General features: G+C 40.7%; 2 protein-coding genes across 2 annotated transcripts in view; both read left to right on the top strand.

Moving 5' to 3' along the window:
• ATCAY (ATCAY, caytaxin) overlaps positions 1-16,924 on the top strand; it is a 39,456-nt gene extending 22,532 nt beyond the window's left edge. Inside the window, exons 14-15 of the mRNA XM_006017599.2 lie at positions 16,740-16,744; positions 16,913-16,924. The gene's annotated coding sequence lies outside the window, so the exon portion shown is untranslated. The remainder of the gene's footprint in view (positions 1-16,739; positions 16,745-16,912) is intronic.
• On the top strand, positions 14,511-23,414 carry NMRK2 (nicotinamide riboside kinase 2). The gene is made up of 8 exons (XM_025196526.1): positions 14,511-14,803; positions 17,987-18,077; positions 19,528-19,576; positions 19,763-19,934; positions 21,439-21,510; positions 22,057-22,163; positions 22,856-22,941; positions 23,044-23,414. Exons 1-7 carry the CDS (start codon positions 14,778-14,780, stop codon positions 22,939-22,941), a joined length of 603 nt encoding a protein of 200 aa, XP_025052311.1. The 5' UTR covers positions 14,511-14,777; the 3' UTR covers positions 23,044-23,414.
• Positions 23,415-24,156: the final 742 nt, after the last annotated feature.

Here is a 24,156-nt window from a genome sequence, read left to right as displayed (position 1 = left end):
CCCCAGACAGATCTTTGTACAGGGCCCTAACAGTCAAGCTGTTCATGACCATTTGAAAGTAATGCTCCTTTACTTTGCTGTGAAATCCCACAAGAGGGCAATACTGGCAAAGCAAGATTTTCTAAACCTAGGGATCTGCTTTCTGTAAAGTGAAGAGTTTTGATTTTTAGTCTTTTCTACACTTAACAGCAGCATAGCAGACAGGACCTTGCTTTTTAATGCTACAAAGGAGTACAAAGTATGCTGGCTAACATTATTCTTGCCGATTTTCTTTTCTTCTCATTTTCTGCATGTTTGTCTCATATTGCGGGCAGAAGAATTTCAATGGGACACATGACTCTTAAGTCATGGTTTTATTTACGGAGCAGACCTATGCATGGAAAGAGAGTCTTACATTAATATCATTAACCACTGAAGCAGAAGACCACATATCTTCATTTTTGGTGTACATTAAAAATAAGCAAAAAAGCAAGCACTCATGAATCACAAGGCCTCTTATTCTTATCCAGCTGCTGGCTGTGGGGATTGGATTGTTATGTTACATGCAAAAGAAAGCAGCACTTCAATTTTTTGGAGTTTAGTTTTTACTCCAAGATAAAAGGAACATTTTACTAAAAATATTACACTCCCAAAATATTGGCAGTCACCCTCTTTCAAGACAAGCAGTCAGAATTTTTAGAACATGTAAGTGTAAATCTCTTCCAAAAGACGTGTGGCCTGTCTCTCATGTGTTCTCACAAACAGAATGATCCAAAACCTACAGAAGTCAACAGAAAAACTCCCATTGAACCAAGGGACTTGGACTTGGGCTTAAAATGAATAGTTACAGATCCTGCTCTAGTACAGAAGATGGGAAACTCCCATCAGGAATTCACAAGCCTAGACTTTCCTTCTCATTTTGAGAAACTTTTTTTCTGCGTTTTGATGGAAGTCATGTGCTTTGCTTTCTGCAAAAGAATGCAATAAACTGTATGATATTGGATGCTGGGAGAGAGTTTTAAAGTCATATAGTGAACAATATCATAGTATATTTAAGAAGTGTTTGAAAAAACAACCCCCAAAACCTCTTTCGTGCCTATAGTAGCTAAATGTTTTAGCAAAGATATCCACAGTGCCCCCATCTCTGGAATAACACAGCTCTGACATAAATCCGACTGGGAAAAAGAACACAGATTTATCTTCAGTCTCGGGACCTTAAGACAGAAAACATTTTGTGATAATGGACAGCAGCAACAGTAAGTGAACTTTCTTAAGAAAAACATGTCACCGTTGATCTTAGTCTTAACAGAGCAACCACAGAATGAATGGGCCTGGAAACTGAAGTACAAGTGTTTTTTTAGAGTAATTCCAATGAACACCTCAACAGTTTCATTTAAACAAGCAGGAAAAGCTATTATTTAAAGTGGAGAATGTCAACTTGAATACTTTTTAAAAATATTTTTTCCCAAAATTTGCACTTTCTAAAATAGCATTCTTTAAACAGTATACTAGATTAAAAAATAAATAAATAAAAATGGGAGCAGAGACTTTCTGCTCCCCAACTGCTGTCTATAAGTCTTTTCAGCATAGGTGAAATACAGGTGAAAAGATGAAATTGGCAATACAAAAAAATACCAATTAGTTGCATAAAGTTAAAAAAAAAATCAACCAAAAATGTATCATTAACTTCTTTCAGTCACAGTGCTTTTATACATTACTTGAAACCATAGTAACAATTTTTTCAGATAAAAACACAATGTTCTAATTGGCAGGGTCCTTTTAATAAGATGTCTGCATTATTGACAGCCATGTACCAAATTTAAAAACAAGTGTCAGACCAATAGATGGTAAATACCACATCAGAAAGTGATTTGCATCGTTAGAAAAACATTCAGTTCTCTTTGAGGTCAATAGAAAAACTTTTGCACAGAGTTGTATGTGGACCTTCAAAGAAGAATTAGAGTGGCTGGCAACATTTCAGAGAATGCAGGTACATGATATAATGGCAGAGGTCTGGAGTCCTCAACCTGTGGTTTTAAAACTATAACAAAATATAAAAGTAATGACATGTCATTAAGCCGGACAGCAATACTTAAGAGGATAAAGACATTTAACACATATGTGCTCAGAACATAAGTAAGATGTCCGGGTGTCTGTTATAACTGCCTGAAGTGTCACGTGTGATCACCTAACTGCACTTCAGAAACATGATGGCATCAAACGATTCAACCTCCACTACTAATATTATGTGTATTTGTTGTGAATTACTTTTGTGTATCTCTCTGAAGTTCAAATATTGCTCATTATTGGAGAAAATAGCATATTTTAATAACATTTGAACATTTTTATTTCAGATAGTTTTACTTTCCAATCCAAAATGGAACTTTCATTTTAAAAAAAGGCTATGTCTGAATATGAGGCTGCCTTCCATAACGTAAACTGAAAAGGAGGTAAATTGCTTGTTGTTACCCTTTACAGACCTGACAGTGGCAACTTTAAGGCCTTGTCTGCACTTGAAAGGGTTAGGCAGAATAGCTTGGCAAACCTTCCTAGGGTATCTTCAGTTTGACCAGTTCCCCAAACAAAATAAGTTATACCAGCAAAAGCACCTCTCTGCTGATATAACTGCATTTATACTAAGGTTTTGCCAGTAATAAATGGTTAAATTTAAATTAAATGTTAAATTAAAATGTTAAATTAAAAAATCACACCCCTGTAGAAACATTACTACACGAGTAAGAGCTTCTAGTGTAGACCAAGCTTTCTTCCTGCCTCATAAAAATACCTCTGAACAGTAGGGTTTTTTTTACATGAATACACTGTATTGTCTAAATAGTAGGTATCAAATTCGCTTCCCTGGATGAGGATAGTCAGACACTGCCACTCACGTGAATTCTCCAGTTCTACTACTGATTCCAGATATAGGGAAATTTTAAGTGAGGGAAAGTTTTATCACATATCTGTGCTATCATATCTATGGACAATACCATATTCTGCTCACAGCCTGTTAATGGTTTCACATTACATAGAGGATAGAACATAAACTGAAAAATCAGATTCTCTCCTATACAGAAATAATTAAAGAACAGAGTGTGAATCATTCAAATTCAGTATTGAGGTATTTGTGCATACTCCCTAAAGACCGTCTCTAAAGTTCATTAAAGTCGATAGGAGTCTTCCCTTTGTCTTCAATAGACTTTTTTTTTGCTTAACAGCTTAAGTGACTTCTCTCCAATCTCCTTATCCGTCTGTTACATTCAACTGAAAGCCCTACAAATCAATAGAACAATAAAGTAGAGTTAATTGGCCCATCCTTTTGAAATGCAGATACTTTTTACCGAGTTTTTCCTGCAATTAACAGGTTTATGCAATCAAAAGACTTTGTTCTAGAACAGTTGGGAGATACAGTATCCACATTTGGAACTGTCAGGTAATTTTTATTGATTTTATTCCACAAGGCACAGGAAATGAAACTGGCAGACATTACAGTCTAATCAAGTTGAATAATTAATACAATTCCTTCTGTATAGTACTGTGTAAATTTGAGTGGACATTTAGAACATACCTCATTACAATTTTTTCCATCTACTTTTTTCCAAAGACTGTTTGTTTACAGATGTGTCTACATATTTATGAGAAAAACAATATTTCTAAGTGTTAAGGTCTTTAAAAGCAACACCTATATTCTACATTTCTGGTGATAGGAAGAGAGATAATATAGCAATGATTGCTTTAAACTGACATTGGCATGACAACAGGGGACATGCAAGCAAGATTGCTTAAAAATGTAAACATGATTTTTTTTTTGTATTTCCTTACTGACAGGTAGTCAAAAAGTCAGCATGCTACTGTTAAAGTGAATTTTGAAAAATCACAATATAACATAACCTCAGTTTTTTTCCTTTGCATCAGGCCCTCCAACCTACACCTACATGTAAAAATGTGTGAACTGTCATTTTTTTAAAGTGTTTGTATTTAGGTAGTTTATGCTAGAAGACCTAGATTGCTGCTATGTATTCTTATTTTTTGCTTTGTATTATGCGATAAATATCTGTGGGTAGTCAATTAAAATCAGACTGACACTTACATATTTTGTTTGCATTCAATGTAATTCTTACAACTTTTGTTTAGAATAGAATCCTACATGAAAAAAAAATCAGGTGGGAATATTTTAGTGCTCTTTGATAAAGGAAGGGCCATACATCACAAAGTGCCAGATATCAGTCATCCCGATACTGCAAGCTGCATTACTCAAAATGCTTTTCCTAAATATAGTATCAATATTATTTTTGCATTTGTCCCTGCATATTTTGATTCAGAGGAGATTCATGGAACAACTGCTTTCTGTGAAAAACCGTACTGTGCCACATGACACCTGTTCTTTGCCTATTTCAGTTATTGTTTAATTGCCAGAACTTGTTCAGTAGTCAGTCCCAGTATATTCCGTTACAAATCAACCTTTAAGGGTATATCTGAGATGACAGGATACTGATTGAATAAGAAAAAAAATATTTGCATATCTCAGGTAGTAAGTCTGAATGCAAACATACGTTAATACAGTGGGGGCCAGCTTTTTTGGCATGCATATCACAAGATAGGTCCTATACTGCCCCTGAGAACTGCTCCAATCTCCTTTCTCTGCCCTGTGCTCCCTGCCTGATCCATTGCTCTGCTTTCTGCCCTATCTGCTGCTGTGTTTCTGTTCCCTCCCTGATCTGCTGCATGTCACTTGTGGGATGCATGCCACAGGTTAACCTGTGTTAACCCCTGTATTGGTATAATACCAAATAATACTACCAAATATTTTAGGATACATGTCCTGAAAAAATTACCATAAAAATCACAAAATTTGATCTGAGTATAAACTATCAACACTATATTTCAGTTGCAACTGGGAGCAGATTTTGGCCTTCTTTATTATATTGATCTAAAGCGCATCAATCACTATAACAACTATCTATGACAAATTTCTTTCTGTGAACTTTTCTTATCTTGTACAGTTCTTAAATCTATTTATATGGAAATAATTAGTACAGGTAGATGGAATACTGTGTTTCAAGCTTGGCATTATAAATCTAAAACCAAACTGATGTTTGAAAAATGATTTTTTGTACCCTGCCAGAGTTTTTGCAACGATAAGCTAGTTGGGGTAAAGCTACATAGCATATTGTAAGCTCTCAAATTTAACTGGCTGAAACAAAAACATTACCTCAGTTGCAGGGTCACATGTTGCATTAGGTTATGAATGAAGCTTCTAAAATATTTCAAGTGGTCTTTTATCCGTTTGCCACTAACACTGCTGTTTTGTGTCATCAGAAATGTTTGGGTCAGTAATGATAAAAAAAGGCGGCGGAGACTCTTGGCTAAGGCTTGTCAAAACATACCTCCTAGCCAGAAGAAATGTGATCCGTGCAACAGATAAAGTTCATAAATTCCCCATGTTATGATTACACAGTACAACTGAAATAGGATTAACTGCTACCCTGCTGAAGAAACCAAGTGTCACAATCACAAGACAAGATGTCCTTTCTGAAAAGAAAATACATGATTTGATCAGTCTTTGCTGTATTTTTCCATAAGCTTCAGTGTTTTCTTCCATCTAAGTGCTTGCTTTTGCAAGTCTATATTGTTATTATCACATAGTATTTGTTAAGCACTAACTATATTCAGTGGAGCAGAAATAAAAAGAAGACAGCCACAGTGACAGAAAGCATGCAATCTAAAAGACAGAGCAGAGAGGATAAAATGCACTGTAAATCCAGAATCTCTGAGATAATATTAAGATTTTACTATGATTTAGGGGGGTTAGACTGCTTGTATCACCCTTTAATTTACAAGTATCATATTTTCCATTAGAGCACGAGTGCAGGCTATCTCTCCTTAAATGAAATGTTAATACAGTTATTGTAAAATACCAAATTCTAATGATGAAAAATCAGCAATGGAAATCAGTTTCAATTCTCCCATAATCGATGCTTTAAAAAGCACTAGAAATTAAAGTGCAGGGAGCAATTCTCAGGACATGGGATAGACTGGGAATCAGATTAGTCATCCGGGCATTGATATTTATTTCACCTATATATATTTCACCCTCCAAAAGTCACTTATTGTGGTTTGGCTCTATCTGTAGAGAGCGCTGAGCAAGACTTACACAGGCCAGTCCTCTGTTGAAGGCATTAGTGAGATGTACAAAGATGATACTTCCTATTGAAGCTCAATCCAATTCTGCTACCATTAACACAGTTTGTCTGTAGGACAAATCCTGCTCACTTTCCTGACAGGAGAAGTCTCTAGGAAATAAGGAAGTTGTGTCCTCAAAAAAAGTGTGTAACTAAGCATTCTATAAATTAGGTCATATAAAGCATTAACTGAAACTTCAAAAATGTCAGATAACCTACCAGGGATTTTGCAACCTCTTATTCCTCAATTCCCATAAAAGAGGAGGAGGAAAAAGACAAACTCCCACTACCATTCCTTCACCAATATTATAGGCAAATATAGTTTATTAAATTCGTTCCTGAATGAAGCAACATGGAACTGAGGATGTATGTTATTGTAAGTTATCACCACACACACACACTCATAATCTAAGATACTCAGTGGAGACCAGGAGTAAAGAAAGGCCTCTTCAACTCTAAGGAAGAGTATAGTAAAGCAAGTGGAGGAAAGGAAAAGTATATCGTAAAGCATTTTATTTATTTTTCATGCATCACACAGGAACTTAGGACTTGGATCATTTGGCTTGTCACCTTAGCTTACCTCTGTGGGATATTCAGAGCAGGCTCAAGAATCTTCTTTAGCAGCTTCCACAATCTGGGAAAAGGACAAGATGAGCAAACAAATTAAATCAGCATTTTGGGAAGAGCAGTTCTGCTTTTGATTTAAAAGCTTCACACATCAGAACTATTATTGTTCTTATGGTACGTTTCCACAAAATAACCAAAAACAAATCCTAATTTAATTGTGTTAGGAAGCTTTGATAGAACCTTGTTCATTCCTTAAGTGATGTCTTATACTGCAGGTAGGAGTCAGATTCTGAACTGAAGTGTGAGAAGGAATGAGTCGTATTCTACATCACAAAGGTCAGTGGATATGAAGAGATGGACTATCTTAGGTAAATGATATAATCACTGTGCCATGAACATTAAACTGGCTTGCACCAGTTTATCTCATTGGAATTCTTAACAAGGAGGATTAATCTTAATTATCAGTGAACATTACTAATCGTCAAATAAATGTAAAGAGCAGGAACATAATCCTTATCTATCTTTGATAGGGGTTGATGAGTGGTATTTGTATCAGTAAAGTGTTAAGAAAAAGAAGACATCTTTTTTCATTCCTGTGCCTACATAAAGTTAAGTTTCAGATGACTGAACAAATGATGAATCATTGAGAAATGTAACTAGAGATGTGAATGTCTTGCATTGATATGTCATTGTGAGTTGAGTTAAACCTTGCTGAAAAAGGTAAGTGTAACTGCCACTTTTCACGTAAGATACTTGTGGTCCATCACTGAGCTCATGAAAGCAGGTAGCCAACGTGATAGGGGGCTTTCAACAAAAGATAGGGAGGGGTAAGGCCCCACCTAAAAAAAACCATAGATGAGACTACTCAGGAACTGGAACTATATGGGTCGATGTTTTGCTGAGTAATTGTGTTGAATACCAGTATATACCAGAGAGGAGAGAGACAAAAGCAACAGCACAGAAACAGACTTAGTAAAAGCCAGATACAGCCACAGAAGCACTGGTGGCATGGCGCTGGAGCAGTGGTTCTCAATAAGGTGCCCACTGTTAAACTCAAAGGACCCCTCTAAAATGCCAGCTTATTTTCCACTGGTTTCCTGACTACAGGCTAAGTAATAGAGCATTTCTATTGCAAAGAATTCAGAGACCACTATAGATCAGGATGTTTTTAATACTATGTATTTCTACTTGAAATTTCTGGGTTCATCTTGCAAATCATGTCTGCACACCTAACAGTGCTAACATTGCGTGGCATCCTGCAGCACCTTTGAAAGGATCTCAAAGCACCCCAGGGTGCTGTAACACCCTGGTTGAGAATCACTGGTCTAGAGAAAGAGTTTTTAAGTTGGGTGCTGAATGGACAAGGCCTAGAGCTCAGAGCAAGAAAACATATAAACCCATTTATAAATTTACCATGGTCTGTCTTAAAACCAGTAGAATATCTGCTTCCATCACTCCCCTTGGGAACATTTTTTTCAAAATCTTATCCCTCTGATAGAAAGCTTCTTCCTGTTTGCAGCCTACCTGTTTCCAGAGTCAGTTCGCACTGTTGCAGTAATGGCTTTGACTTCAGTTCCTGGAGGGTATAAAATAATCTGTTAAGCAAATGATCAGCATGCCAGCGCAGATGCTGTCAGTCTGTTGCTAGTACCAGCAGGTACTACAGAACTTCCAGGAGACACTGGGTGCATCTACACACATGGGCGACTGGTGCCTCCAGAGTCTGGTGGGGCACCTGCAGAAGCTGGTGGCGGCAGCAGCGGTAGGGACGGGGCTGGCGAGCACCTGCAGAAGCTGGCAGTGGCAGCAGGGACAGGGCTGGCAAGCACCCAGGGAAACTGCTGGCAGTGTCAGCGGTGGGGACGGGGCTGGTGAGCACCCGCAGAAGCTGCCAGCGGTGTTGGCAGTGGGGACGGCCCTGTCAGGGGGAGCACATGCCCCCCCATGCTCCCCATACCAGTTGCCTAGGTCTACACATGTGCTTTACTGCAGTTGACTTAATTAGCTCTGCAGTAAAGCATCACTGTCTACATGGATGCCCATATTACAGTGCAGTAAATTAATTAATTCCGCTGTAGAAGAGTACTGTCCAGGACAAGTACTATCCGACAGAGAAGTAATTTAAGCTGCTGCAACACACATGTAGATAGTGACAGGGGCTGGCTGGGGCACTAGGGTGCTACAGTACGGGGGATGCCTGCTGACCAGCCTTGCACTACAGCACCCTTGTGCCCCAGCCAGCCCCTCAACCAACTGACACCAGAACCCGAAACCTGGGGCTGACTGCTGCGGTCCTGGGCATACATGTGTATGCTGCACCCAGGAGCTGCTGACTTCAGCACAAACTGTGCAGGAGTTTATTGCTCCATGCTAATTGAATATGTAGATCACAGAATCATAGAAAACGGGGTTGGAAGGGACCTCAGGAGGTCACATCTAATCCAAACCCCTGCTCAAAGCAGCACCATCCCCAACTAGATCATCCCAGCCAAAGCTTTGTCTAGACAGGTTTTGAAAACCTGCAAGGATGGAGCTTCTACCATCTCTATGGGTAACCTGTTCCAGTGTTTTACCATCCTCCTAGTGAGAAAATTATTCCTAATATCTAACCTAGACATGCCTTGCTGAAACTTGAGACTGCTGCTCCTTGTTCTGATGACACTGAGAACAGTCCAGCTCCATCCTTTTTCAAACCCACCTTCAGGTAGCTAAAGGCTGCTTTAAATCCCCCTCAGTCTCCTCTTCTCTAGACTAAATAAGACCAGCTCCCTCAGTCTTTCCTCATAATTCATGTCCCCCAGCCCCCTCAACATTTTTATTGCCCGCCGCTGGATTCTCTCTCATTTGTCCACATCCTTTCTGTAGTGGGGGGCCCAAAACTGGACAGAGTACTCTAGATGTGGCCTCACTAGTGCAGAATATTGGGAAATAACCACTTCCCTTGACCTATTGGCAACACTCCTACCAATACAGCCCAGGATGCCGTTAGCCTTCTTGGCAACGAGGGCATACTGCCACCTCATGTCCATCTTATTGTCCACTGTCACCTCCAGGTCCTTGTCTGCAAAGCTGATGGCCAGCCAGTCAGCCCCCAGCCTGTCCCGGTGCATGGGATTGGTCTGTCCCAAGTGCAGAACTTTGCACTTATCCTTGTTGAACCTCATGAGATTTCTTTTGGCCCAATCCTCCAATTTGTCTAGGTCACTCTGAATCCTAGCCCTGCCCTCCAGCATACCTACTACTCCCCCCAGCTTGGTGGCATCTGCGAACTTGCAGAGGGCGCACTCTAAGCCATCATCTAGGTCATTAAAGAAGACATTGAACAAAACCAGCTACAGGACTGGCCCCTGGGGCACTCCACTTGATACCAGCTGCCAACTAGACATTCAGCCATTGATTACTACCCTCCAAGGCTGATGCTCCAGCCAGTTTTCTATCCACCCTACAGTCCATTCATCCAACCCATACTTCCTCAGCTTGCCTGTGAGAATGTTGTGGGAGACCATATCAAAAGGCTTGCTAATATCAAGGTACACCACATTCACAGGTCTCCCCACACCCACAGAGCCGGTCATCTCATCATAAAGGCAACCAGGTTGATCAGGCATGGCTTGCCCCTGGTGAATCCATCCTGACTGTTCCTAATCACCTTTTTCTCCTCCAAGTGCTTAGAAATGGATTCCTTGTGGACCTGCTCCATGATTTTTCCAGGGACTGAGGTGAGGCTGACTGGTCTGTAGTTCCCTGGATCCTCCTTTTGCCCTTTCTTAAATATGGGCACTATGTTTGCCCTTTTCCAATCATCCGGGACCTCTCCTGATCACCGTGAGTTTTCAAAGATGATGGCCAATGGCTCTGCAGTCACATCAGCCAACTCCCTCAGCACCCTTGGTGCATCCCATCTGACCTCAAAGACTTGTACACATCCAGCTTTTCTAAGCAGTCTCTACCCTGTTCTTTCACCACTGTTGGCTGCTCACCTCCTCCCCAAACTGTGCTGCTTGGTACAGTAGTCTAGAAGCTGACCTTGCCCTTGAAGACTGAGGTGAAAAAGGCATTGAGCACTTCAGCCTTTTCTGCATCCTCTGTCACAAAGTTGCTTCCCCCATTCAGCCAGGGACCCACACTTCCCCTGATTGTCCTCTTGCTACCGACATACTTGTAGAAACCCGTCTTGTTGCCCTTCACATCCCTTGCTAGCTGCAACTCCAGTTGAATTTTGGCCCTCCTGACTTCATCCCTGCATGCCCGAGCAATGCTCTGTATTCTTCCCTAGTTATCTGTCCATGTTTCCACTTCTTATAAGCTTCTTTTTTGTGATTTAGTTTACTGAAGAGTTCCCTGCTAAGCCAAGCTGGTCTTCTGCCATACTTGCTAGTCTTGCAAGTGCCATCCACTTCTACATCCCCCACCTGTTTGTGAGCAGCAGGTCAAGAGAACACAGCCCCTAGTTGGCCACTCCAGCACTTGCACCAGGAAGTTGTCCCCAGTACTCTCCAAAAACTTCCTGGATCACATGCGCACTGCTGTATTGCCCTCCCAGCAGATGTTAGGGTAACTGAAGTCCACCATGAGAACCAGGGCCTGTGGTCGGGAACCTTCCACTGGTTGTCTGAAGAAAGTCTCATCCACCACTTCCTCCTGGTCTGGTGGTCTATAGCAGACCCCCACCATGACATCACCCTTGTTGCTCCCCCTTCTGACCCTAACCTACCTGACCTTCCTGAACTGCTTGTACCCATTCATGACAGTGCTCCAGTCCTGTGAGCTCCCACCACGTCTCTGTTATTCCAGTCATGTCATAGTACTGTGACTGTGCAAGGAATTCCACTTCTTCCTGCTGGTTTCCCAGGCTCCGTGCATTTGTGTACAGGCACCTGAGGTAACTAGTTGATTGCCCTGATTTCTCAGAAACTATGAGAGCACCAACTCTGTTGCCCCCTCCTGCTTGCTCTTCCTCCAGATCTCCCGCTTCCCCACTTACCTCAGGGCTTTGGTCTCCAACCCCTGAAGAACATAGTTTAAATCCCTCCTCACTAGGTTAGCGAGTCTGCACCCACGGTGTTGGAAAACCATGATTAAATGCCAGTAAAGACTTTGAAGATAAAAAAAATGAGCCAGATAGGATCTCACTCTGACCCAAATACAGAAGCAGAAACTTTAAGGCTGCATTAGGAGAAAGAAGAATATCACCCATTTTAGGGCCTGGAGTTATATGACTGAGCACTGGGAGTGGCTGTATAATGTGGGGCACAAAGAGTTATCATTTCCCCACCAGGACAAGATCAGCTTTCATCAGAAGAACACCGTACCATTTCTTTCATGAAATCCTTAGCTCAAAGTTATATATACAGCGCCCAAATATGGATGGAAACATGAAAGGAATGTCACATTAAAGCACGCTAGCAGATTCCTATGCTGATAGTCCTTCTCTTCTGGGAATAATGGGGACACCCAGGCTTTCTTTATACAGGTACACTTTGCCAGCCCAGACACAGAAAAACAGAACTTTTCAATTCCAGGTATAAAAGCTTCTTAATAAAAATGAAATGAAAGAGAATATGAATCCAGATTATATTTTCCTTTGCTGACCACCCTTAAGCATCAGGTTCAGATGAATTAGAATCTCAGCAATGCTAACTCTTCACTTCATTTTCTGAAGGTAGAGAACAGACTACATGTTGTATATTTTATGTGCTCGCTTCAAAGTCACCTTAAAAGCCCTGGGGAGGATGCGATCAAAACTGGGGAATACTTTTTCCCTCTTTAGTAAGGCTTTATTACTTCAGGGTTGCCCACGGGAAAACTGGTTTACAACTTTACAATGCAAATATTTACAGGGCTTTTTATGTAAAGATATATTACAAGCAGGCACTGGCAACTCAGCTGTCAGGCCTACATAGATTGCTTGCCATTTGGCCTAGATGGAAAAGCAGAAAATTTGACAAGGGCATTAGAATAGACGTGCTGCCCAAAGCCCTGCCCATTGCGTCCTATTTGCCAGCAAGCTGTTAGGTAACATTGTGTTGTGCTTTTCTGACTACTGCCCTTCATAGTATGACCCATTTCTCAGCACCACAGGACTGCAGAGTCACTGTGAAGGTGAATTTGTTGCCCTGCACCCACTTGGTCTTCAATTTGAAAAGTACTCTTTCTACAAGAACTGTGTTTTCCACCCCCTAAGTTGGTTCCCAGCTCATGCACACAATACTCTTGTCATGGCTTCCCTTTAGGAAAGGCTATATCCTTGGGAAAGGGACATAAGCCAACCACTCAAATCATGTTTTCTGCTGTGATCTTCCTTACACGTTTCTGTTTTATTGGGTCAAATTCTAGGTGTTTTGCACAGTGCTTCACTGGAAGGTCAGGGCAGAGACTACTGGGGAAACAACTATTGCACTTTGGTCTTCTTCCCGCTCTCCTGTTTTCAAGTTATTCTGTTCTTATTGTAAGCCACCCTGAGCCTTTGTTGGGAAGGGCAGCATATATACTGAATAAACAGATACACTGACTGATTAAATCTAAAAGCTTAGAAAGAATCCTTCCCTCCCATCCCTTCCAGACTGCAGAGTATTGGTGGAATTGCTCCACTATAATTATTGGAACCTCACTCTTGCAGTCATTTCTGAGCTTGCTGCATTCTTTTTTACCTAGGATTTGGGCCATGAAAATATTCCCAAACATCCCCAGTACATTACCTATACATACAGTAACACCAAGATCACAATACAAAGTTTGGCTCTATGGACAAGAGAATAGAAGCGGAAGAAAACACACACTGCATCATATAAATAAAAAGCAATTACTTTTTTTTTTATTTGTGTAGAATGAGCAGTGGAGATAAGGAATCTTTAAATAAGTTTTTAAAGTTTCTATTAATTGATTTTGTGAAAGGCATCACAAAAAGATATGTTGCTTTAAGGATTTTTAGCCCTTTAAAGAAAGTATTAGTGTGTTCTGTAGGTTGCATGGCATCGTGTTAAGCTGAAAAATATTATTTAGTATTATATCTGGGTTGCTACTGGGTTACTTTCTTTTAACCTTTTCCCACCTTCCTATATCTGCAAGTCTTTCTCAAATAAAACATTGTGTCAATAAGAAAACAAGGATTTAGGAAACAGTAGGTTCCACAGTCCTTATTCATTGTGAGTAGTGCCCAAATGAACTCAATTTACACACATTACTGTGCTCAGCATAGGGAAGTTTAGCAGAATAGGGCCCTTAAGACAAGTGTGGCACATCACTTTTTTAGTGTGTGTGACTCTATGAAAAATAAGCCCAAATAGTAGTAGATTTAACTCAAAATGTCTTAAAGCCTTGAAAGGAATAATCAGCATTATTTAATCTTCTTCTACATATATATTTTCTTCTAAAAGAGCCCTCTAAAAATCATAACAGAAAAAATCATCGTGAGAAGTTCAAAAAATTCCTGGATGCCTGCAATAATTAAACAAGAGCAGCGGAAAGAGGAAAGCAGAGAGATCATGCATATGACGTCCTGGAAAATGCAAGACATTTTACCAGTACCCAGCACTCCCAGTGGAAATGTAAAAACGGGGTGACATTTTCACCTACCCCATTACTAATTTAGGCAAAGGAAAAGCTTGCCAAAAATCTATTTATAACAAAGCCAGCCAAGGCAGCAAGAGATAGTGGGGTCTGTGAGGGGTGCAAAACAGGTGCAGCTGTAGTGCGCATGATCGAAAACACTGGGGTCAGGATTGGTTAGAGCCAGACTCTGAAATATTAACCTGGCAAGCTCATGATAGTCATAGGGCTTTTCCATCACGATGTAGGGGCGGGGAAAACGCAGAGGGAGGGAAGGTCATTGCAGCAGTGGGGTATAAATGCAAGTCACACCCGCCTTTTTTCCTCAATGAAATAGTAAAGCAGGGTAGAGCTGAGAGAGAGAGAGAGAGGCAGGAAATTGCAGAGAAAAAAGAAAGGCTTGGGCTCAGACAGATCTTGGCTTCACTTTAATTTTCGTCATTTGTAGTTGTGAATCCACATTGCTTCTCTCCAGATCCCTGCCAAGGAAGCGACTCTACAAAGATGAAATACATCATAGGTATAGGGGGGTAAGTTGCTATTTAATTTATTCATGGCTGCTTTTATTTTTGCTGCATGCGGGATACTTTAACCTTTGAAAATTATGTCTTATCTTTCTACAGTAGCCTGAATTTTTAGTCAATGCGGACAGCTCTGGAACTTGCCATTTAAACAGATTTTTTTTTCTCTAGTTATAAAAAGAAGCGTGTTCGAGTAGTAAAATATTTTTAACAGAATAATTTTGGAGTAGATTGAAACAGAGGTCTCTCAAGCTGGGAAAGGGAAAGACTCTTCACGCAGGGTGAGATGTTAGTATCCCAGTGACAACTGCTTTTAGATGGCGATAGAAAAGACGGTGATAGGAAAAAAAAATGGTGATTGAAAAGTTCCTAAAATGAATGCCAAAGGGACACTGTTTTTTCCTCCTCCAAATGAATGAAATTTGAAAGCAGGGCTGCATAAATAGGATGGCGACAGGGGCCAGATCCTCAGCCAACGTCAGATCTCACCGATTCATTGACTCCAATGAGACTAGGACAATGGACCCGTCTGGGATCAGATTTGATTTTTATTTTTTTAACTGAGCAAAAGTGTGTCCAGGGTTAAATGCTTGTTCACTAGTACATTCAAGTCTTGAAGTCCTGATCAATTAGGGAGGAAACTCTTTTGGATCTGGAATGAAATTAGCAAAGGGGAGTTTGAATCCACCTCTGCCCCAAAACACACTTCATCCATGGGGGGAAGGAAAACTCCCTCCTCCTCTAGCACTAATTATGAAGGAAATATAAAAATGAAGGAGCACTAATTATGAAGAAATGCATAATAAAGGCGGGGGTCGGGGGGTGGGGGACGACTCCCTCCTCCTCTAGCACTAATGATGAAGGAGATATAAGAATGGGGTGGGGTGGGGGGGAAGTTACTTTTTTTAAGCATTTCCCTTTGGTGGCATGTGCTCAGTGTTTGGTGGCTGGCGAATGCACACCACAGCCATAGGGATTATAAAAGACAGTAATATAAACACGTGGCGCCTATTTTTAAAGCCATGCCCTGCGTGGGAGACATCTGCTCCGCCACCCCCGGGTTCTGCTCTCATTCCTGGCGTATTTTTTTTTTAGCAAGAGCTGCAGTCTTTTCAGCGCCCGCTTCCCTCACGGGGTCTGAGGGGAAGGGAGTGGGGCGCAGCTGTGTTGCCCCCCCAATGGGGTCTGTGACGGGGGGGAAGCTTTCCCACTCTCCCCGTGTGTGAGGGAGAAGCGGCCTCAGCCCCTGCGCTGGTCTGTGAGGAGCGGGCGCGTGAGGGGGGGAAAATGGCGGGAAGCGGAGCCCGCGCGCGGGCGGCCACGACCGTTATTAACTGGCCGTTATTAGTGCCCGCCACAAGGTGGGGGGCCCCCCCCGCGGGCGAGGAGCGCCAGCCAATCAGGACTCAGCGCGCCACAAGGGGGGGCGGTAGCCAATCAGGACGCAGCGCGCTTGCCGGCCGGCCGGGGTGGCGGGAGATTTAAACCCTCTAAGGCGGGAGCGGGGGGGCGTGGGGGGAGACACGAGGTGCAAAATGAAGGGCACAACTGAGAGCAAAGGATGGAGCCCCACAGGGTGTCCCAAAAGGGACAGTTCTTCCCCCTCCAAATGAATTTCAAGGTGGGGGCTGGTTGTAGCCTGTTGGTCTCAGGACCTAGGCAGACAGCGGTCTTTAGGTAAACATGGCATCTTTTATTTATTAGACCAGCTAAATGCTTGGACAAATTGTTCTTTGCAAGCTTTTGTCCACCAAAGTCCTGGAAAACTGCCCCCAAAGCTTGCAAAGAACCATTTTCCCCCAATCTTGAGTCGGTCTAACCTTTACCTAAAGAGCTTTGTCTGCCTAAGGAGCCAGTTCGGATATTTAAGAGTCTCCAATCCCTCTGCGCCCGTCACCTCCCCCCATTGTCTACCCTGGGGTCTCTATCCCCAAATCGGATGCAGGATCGGTCTCCATGAAAGCAGCCAAAAAGCAAAGTGCTCCCTCTCCGATGGAGGAAGCTAAGATCCAGCAAAAATGAAGTACTAACACAGTAGCGAAGTGCCAAGGACTCATGCGTGGGGCACGGGGTAGGTTGTAGGACATGGGCAGACAAGGTCCTAGTCCTTCCCTCCAGGAAGAGCGCACGCACCAACTGCAGATGCTTCCTCAGCCTGACCAAGGGTTTTTCAACCCAAAAGCTTGTTAAACATTTTTTTCCAATTATTTAAGTTGGTCTAATAAAAGAGATCAGATTCACCCAAAGAACCTTGTCTGCCTAAAGACTCATTTGGGTACAAAAGACTCTCGATTCCCCCTTAGATATGCCTCTGGGCATTAACTGCCAGTTCTCCTCTCGCTCCTGACTGACGAATGCAACGTCCATTCATTTACCGTGGAGCCCGTGCTACGAATAACATCCGTAGCCATCGGAGTGAGGAGGCCACATGGACTGTGTCCCAGACTGTTTCCTTTGCTTATCTGGTATTCGTCCCCACGGTATCTGCATACCAGAGTTAGCGCTCACATCTGTGCTCCTTTAAAAAAGGTCAAAACATTTGGGGGGGGGTCCCTGCATGTTGCCAAAAGAGCTGGGATGAAGAGATCAATTTGCTAATTTCTCAGAGTCATTTGGTGGAGGCTGTCCTCATAGGAACCCTTTTCAATGAGCCATATTTCTCTTTTATAAGGGAGAGTTAAAATCTCTAGATTGGTATTTATTTTTCCTTGTACGCCGTTTCATTATATTAATGGACTAGGTCTCGTGATATTCCTTCTGGCTGTATTGCCTATGATCCTATGGAGTCTGGTTAGGTCTTTTTTTTTTTTTTTACCTAGGTTTAAAAGCCTAGAACTAGGACTTAGAAGGTTTTATTGGATTTGCTATGAAACTGTTCAAAGTTAAGTTACGTTTGGTTAGAAGTAACAACTATCAAAAAGAAAGTTATGAGATTAATATAAAAAAACCTTTTCCTTTTAATTATAGCAAATAGCCCTGATGTATGCAAATGAGAGATCTATGTAGTAAAGATTTTTTAATAGATGCAGAAGCATCATTATTTATATTATAAAATCCTATATAGAACGATATAGCCTATTTATATTATAAAACCCTATATAGAAGTGGCCTTAGTCTAAGTTATGGATCAGACTTTCCAATTATCTTAATTTTAATACTTCTTCCACAATTCTGCTTCAAATTTTTATTTAGTGTAACCAATGGTGGCAAAACCACTTTGACCAATAGACTTATCAAAGCACTTCCAAACTGTTGTGTTGTCCATCAAGACGACTTTTTCAAGGTAAGAAAAATTCACTTGCTTATTTATTTTTAAATACTTACTGATGTTTTGTAAATTTAGTGGAAATGTTATGTCAGCGTCTGCGTTTTGTATACGTGTAAGTTTTGTTGTAACATTTATTTGGGATATACATATTTGGCCTGTGAATTGCTTTGGACAGACAGAAACACATTTGTCTTATACCAAACAATAATGTGTGCTAGTCTCACTCAATTTGTGTAACTCAGGATGTTGCACTAGCAAAATTTGTATATAGAGAAAGACTGCCTGTGGTAATTTGCTTAAATTTCAAACCAAATACGTTTAACCCTTGGTGAACAGTTTTGTTCAACTGAACTCTATTTTTACATCAATTTACTTCCTCTTTCCCCAAGCTTATTTCCTTTCCTTGCTGTTTGCTTTTAAATTAAACACATTGTATACACTTTGAAGCATTATCATTAAAGCTCATTTGAGAGGAAACTCCTTGTTTTAAAGAAAACAAACAAACCTACAAGTCTTCAAGTTGGTGAAGACAACTTTGTATGGAGTGATGGTCTATTTACCACAGTTCAGTCTTACCTCTATTGGATCCTGATCCAAAGCCAGTTGAAATCAGTGGAAGGACTCCTTTGAATTCATCAGATGCTAGATCAAGCCCAAAGTAATGTCAGGGCCCAAGTCAGGTTAGAACTTTGTTACGGAATTGTGTTACCCTAAGTTGAAACAATCTCATAATTGTTTATAACAGTTTGATCCCACTTACAGAAGTAAGAATAACCCATGAAATAACACAGCTGGAAAACTGTTCAAATGTGTGCATACCCTACTACACAGAACAAAATAAAATATATTTATTGCAAAGGGAAACTGAATCAAGATGCAACTTGTAGCCCAAGTTGGAAAAAAGTTTAAAAGGGGTAGAATTCTAACCAATTTCAAAGTAAAATTTATCATTTCCTTCTGGCATATTTACTTCAAAAAGTATTTAGTCTATGAAGGTGGAAATCTATCCTGCCTTCTGCCTAACTTAAAATTGGTTACTGAAAGCAGAGCTGAGATTAAATGACTTGTACCTTATTCAACTGCATCTTTATTAGAAATGTTAGCTAAAAATCATACCATATAATAGCAACTGTAACTTAATACTACCTTTATTTTAAGACTTACAATTCAATTTCTTAACTTAAAAACAGGGGCCTATATTTGATTAGTATACAATATTTTAAACTTAGAATCCCATTGGAAAAAGTGGCTCACTTAGAGCAAACTAACTTTTTGAAGCTCTTAGGGTTGGTGGAGAATGGGGTTATAAAAATGTAACTTCAGATTTTACACATGAAGGATTTCTGTTTTGTTAAGTGGACACTTGCTTTGTTGTGTATTACAATAGTGTCCAGGTTGTGATCGAATCGTGGGTAACTGATCACCCTGCGTTTGCAGCAATGTTTTATTGCTCACTATATTTCAGCCACAAGATCAGATAGAAGTCGGGGAAGACGGCTTTAAACAATGGGATGGTAAGAGCGGTGTTCGCTGTAGGATGCAGTAATGTATATATTTTCCTAAGTATTTCTTCTTAACTATAATCTTAAGATTTAATGGTAATTTATACTTCCATATTACAAGTTCCTAATTACACACTTTCCAACTTAGGTTGTTTGTAGTATTTGACTGGTTTTGTTCCGTTACTTTCTTCTAACTAGTGCTGGACTCCCTGGATATGGATGCAATGGTGAACACTGTGCGTGCATGGACTGAAAACCCAGTGAAATTTGCTCGTTCCCATGGTGTGAATGTAATACCTGGCTCAAAAGAGCCAGACTCCAAAGATATCCACATATTGGTCATCGAAGGCTTCTTGCTTTATAACTACAAGTAAGTGGGGTTGGGTTTTGGGGTTTTTTTGGTTTTTTTTGGGGGGGGGGGCAGGGTTAATTCTCTCCTTAAAGAGAATGTGTTGCAAGTGAAAAATGTTATAATATATCTCGAGGCAGAAGTCTCCTTATAAATTAGCTAACTGATCATGTCAATGCTGCTATGCAGTACTGCAGATAAGGACACAATGACTTGCCTGAGGCCATACAACACATTGCTTTCTAGAGCCAGAATTTGACCCATTAGATTTACACCTAAATCTCTGCTAAAGATCAGAACTCCTTAGTCAATAAACTAGCAATGACTGTTCAGACTTCCCTCCTACATTTTCCTGCAAACATGCCTCGACCTTAATTTGTAAGAATCATCAAAAGGAGCAAGAGAGCCCATTCAGTTTTCTGCCCTGCAACTTCTGAATAGGTTCCTTTTGTGACACAGATGCTTGTTAAGTAGTAATTGGACAGAGCCTAGCAATTTGTTTCACATTTGAGAAAAATTCTACATTTTTCCACCTACTTATTGTGGTAATTTTGATTTTTAAAAAGGGAGGGAAATACATTGAACAAGGAAGGTGGAAGACATCAAGTTGCCTGTTACATACACACACACCCGCAGTGAAATGCCGCCTACAAATAAGGCAAAGAGCAATAGTAAAGTTGTCTTGCACTGGAATCTTGGCTCAAAACTCTTTGTAAATGGTTTCATGAGAACAAAAGATACAATGGCAAAATGTACAACTGCTATGCAATTAGACTGCTTTTTGACACTGTTATTAAGGGTTCCCTAATGCAGCCTGTTGATATTAGGGGTGTCTAACTGAAGTTTGTTTTGGCAGCCTGCCTGGAACCCATTGCCTACACTTTGTCTGAATAAGATGGACCAAAGTGTTTCTATAGAGGCAACAAATCCCTTTACAAACTGCATCATCTTGATGCAAGCAGCCTACATTCTGACTAAGATGGATTATTGCAGTCTGGGACTTGGTATTTGGCATCTACATGGTCTCTATCTCCATATTAAAGATATGTGCACCCATCAGCAGGATTCTAAAATTCACAGTTGCTGGCCCCAGCCTCCCCTACCCCACCTGAGGTAACCTGCCATGCGCCAGAAGGCACATGGTGTGGGCATTCCCCAGGGGCAAGCCGCAGTGGCACAAGGTCTGCTGCTTCTTGTCCCCAGATGTCTGCGCTTGTGTGGACATGGCCCTTGTGTTCTTTCCTAAAGTTCACTGATTGATTAGTTGCCCATTGCCAAGTAAGTCTGTTCTTTAAACACCTTGCTTCTGTATAGTAGATGGAAATATTTGTGAATCTATCAGATCGACTGAGATGTCACTGGTCTAACACGAACAGTTTGAAGCAATATGGCAAATAGAAATCATAGATGAACAATGAAGGATACTTCATTGCAGGGAGTTAACAGATTACATTTAGCATGTTTGCATTTCTCTCTCTTATGGTTAAGAATGTAGATGATTGATCGATTTAAATTCTTTCCCCAGACCACTGGTTGACCTGTTTGATGTACGCTACTACTTGGCAGTTCCATATGATGAATGCAAAAGGAGAAGAAGGTAACCTGGTTGCTTGGTTTATATCTAATACACACAGTCAATCCTAGACCTAACTATCAGACATTGGGAAATAGAAACATATTAGTCACTTGCCTGTGGTAATTTTATTTTTTATATATAGGCATCACTTTCAAACTGAAGTTACAATTTGAAACTTTTGTGTCAACTGGAGAAAGATAACTAATGTGTTTTTTATGCAACATTTGGAGTCTAGTTGCTTCATGAGTGTAGTTTCCTTTATGAATAGCATGAAAAGTTGAGTGTTTTTAGTTCCACTGTATACAGTGGCAGTGCAGACTTTCCTAATACTGAGTCGGCAGTAAACCTCAAAAGGATATTACTTGTTCTGTCCTCATTCAGTCCTGGGCCTTCTAGCAAATAGACTGTGGAATATGGACAGCTGTCCATGGAGAACTGGACTGTAACCAGCAACTCTCTCCAAAAACACTATTGGACAGACATTAGAGGATGATTTACTTTCAGTATTGTACCAGAAACAGTGCACGCTCAGTAGTCTAACATTCTTCTTCATTTTATTACTTCTAGTACACGTAACTATACTGTACCTGACCCTCCTGGTCTCTTTGATGGACATGTCTGGCCCAAGTATCTTAAACACAGAAAAGAAATGGAAGCCAATGAGGTTGATGTTGGTAAGTCACTTCAAAAGCAAATCATGGACCACTGTAGTACCAGTTTTTAAGGAAGTTAAGATTTGTCTCCAGGTCTTAATTCCCTGTTGTGATACTGGGGAGCGTGGAGATTCCTACTGCCACTAGCCTAGGTTCTTCTCTGCTAAATTAGAGTTTTGTTAATATCAACAAGATAGCTCAGGTATAGCGAAAAGAAAAAATCCCCACTGTCTTAGGCTAATATATCAGAAAGAATCCTTGGTAAGCAGCACTGGAGCACAGTCAGAATTAACTGTAAAGTTTACTGCTTTTTTGTCTAATGGGAAACATTAGAGACCGTGCTGATTGCTTTTCCCTTGACCCAAAGGAAATTTGCTACAGATTTGCTGGGTGTACTACTTCAAGTCACTTCAGGCTCTGTTTCCAGCTTTATAACATGGCTTGAACGCTGACCCACCCTATAATGTGGTGTTTAATGTTTGTAAGACAAACCTTTAGAAAGTACCTTGAAAGCAAATTACTGGTTATAACCGTAGTTATTCCTGTATATATGAACTAGGAGGAAAGATTGTGGAATAAGATTTTTTTTTGACCTTGAAAAGTTAATTTAGTTTTTATGCTGATCATGTAAAATATGCTTATAGAATGTTTTTAAACTTCTGCATTTAGGCAGATTGGCTGCAAATCAATCCACTTATTGAATTTTCTTTCAGTTTATCTAGATGGACTAAAGTCTAGAGATGATCTTTACAATCAAGTCTTTGAAGATGTTCAGAATAAGCTTTTAAATTGTTCATAGGTAAGAATAGAGCTGTTTCGCCGGGGTGGTGGGAAGATTCTCATGCTGAACAACCCATGCCTTTTATGTTTGGCTATTCACACTCCCCTGCTTATTTTGCAGGGTCTGTGAAGAACCGAAAGATCCATGTACAGACTGATGTAAATAGTCCTTGAAACATTAGAAGATAGAACTGGCTTATTTCTTTAATCTGTTAAACTTCTAGAACATATATTTTGTATATAATTGAAAAGTGGAAGTAACTTATTTGCAACTCACCAATCAGCAAGTTTTTAAAAGTTCTTATTTTCTATTCCGTTGATTTAAACATGTCTGTTTTAAAGATGCATTTTTTTTATAACTGAACACTTAGCTGCATGCAGACAGCCACCATCTGTTCTGCTTATTTCTCTGTGTAGATATTAAGCCTTTGTATTAGTACCTTGTTTGTAATGCCAGATTTATAAATTCAGTAAAAACACATTTAAAGAGTTGGTTTTGGTCTCTTCCTTAGTGTGCTTGAACAACTTTATTGTACTGTGGATGTGACAAATCAAAACAGCCACAGTAGCATATGTGGTTGCTTACAGTACATGTAATCTCATTCCCCAACTGGAACATGTAGCTTTAAACAAAGAAAAGCGTATGAGTATGTGTTCTTCATTTTTAGGACTTCTGGCAAATTAAACTGGATTATTCACATTAGCATGATTGCTTACAGATTTTTTAGTGTAGTGGTGCTTAAATTGTTGGCCTTGTAGGCCAGATGAGTGGTATAGGGCCGGTCTGTGGGCTAGATTGGAGCCTGATCCTGGATCACGGAGCTTGATGGACCTCAGCTGGCCCCTATGCATTAGAATTGGGCACTGGGGCCCAGCACTGCCCCCTCCTGGCCCCACATGTTAAGATTGGATCCTGGGGCCCAAGGCTGCTCCCACATAGCAGGATCAGACTGTGTCAGCCCCTACCACCCCTGCTGGCCCCTGTGTACTGGGGTGCTCAATCTAGTACACAGGGCCAGGGGCTTCCCATGGGTCCAGAAATTTGGCAGCATGGGGGTTCTGCCCTGTGGGGCTCCCCATGGGTCTGGAAATTTGGCAGTGGCAGATAAGACAGTGCCAGGGATTGAGCCTGCCTTAGTAAAAAGAGTACAACTCATCTGCATAATCTTTAGCAAAGCCATACACGTCACCAAAACAGAATCTTGTTTGCTCTTTTTGGGGGGAGTTCAACAGG

The sequence above is a fragment of the Alligator sinensis genome, unplaced genomic scaffold, assembly GCF_000455745.1.
Source record: "Alligator sinensis unplaced genomic scaffold, ASM45574v1 scaffold1295_1, whole genome shotgun sequence".
Lineage (NCBI taxonomy): Eukaryota > Metazoa > Chordata > Crocodylia > Alligatoridae > Alligator > Alligator sinensis.
Note: the sequence above shows the minus strand (reverse complement) of the source record. Positions and strands in the feature narration are given on the sequence as shown.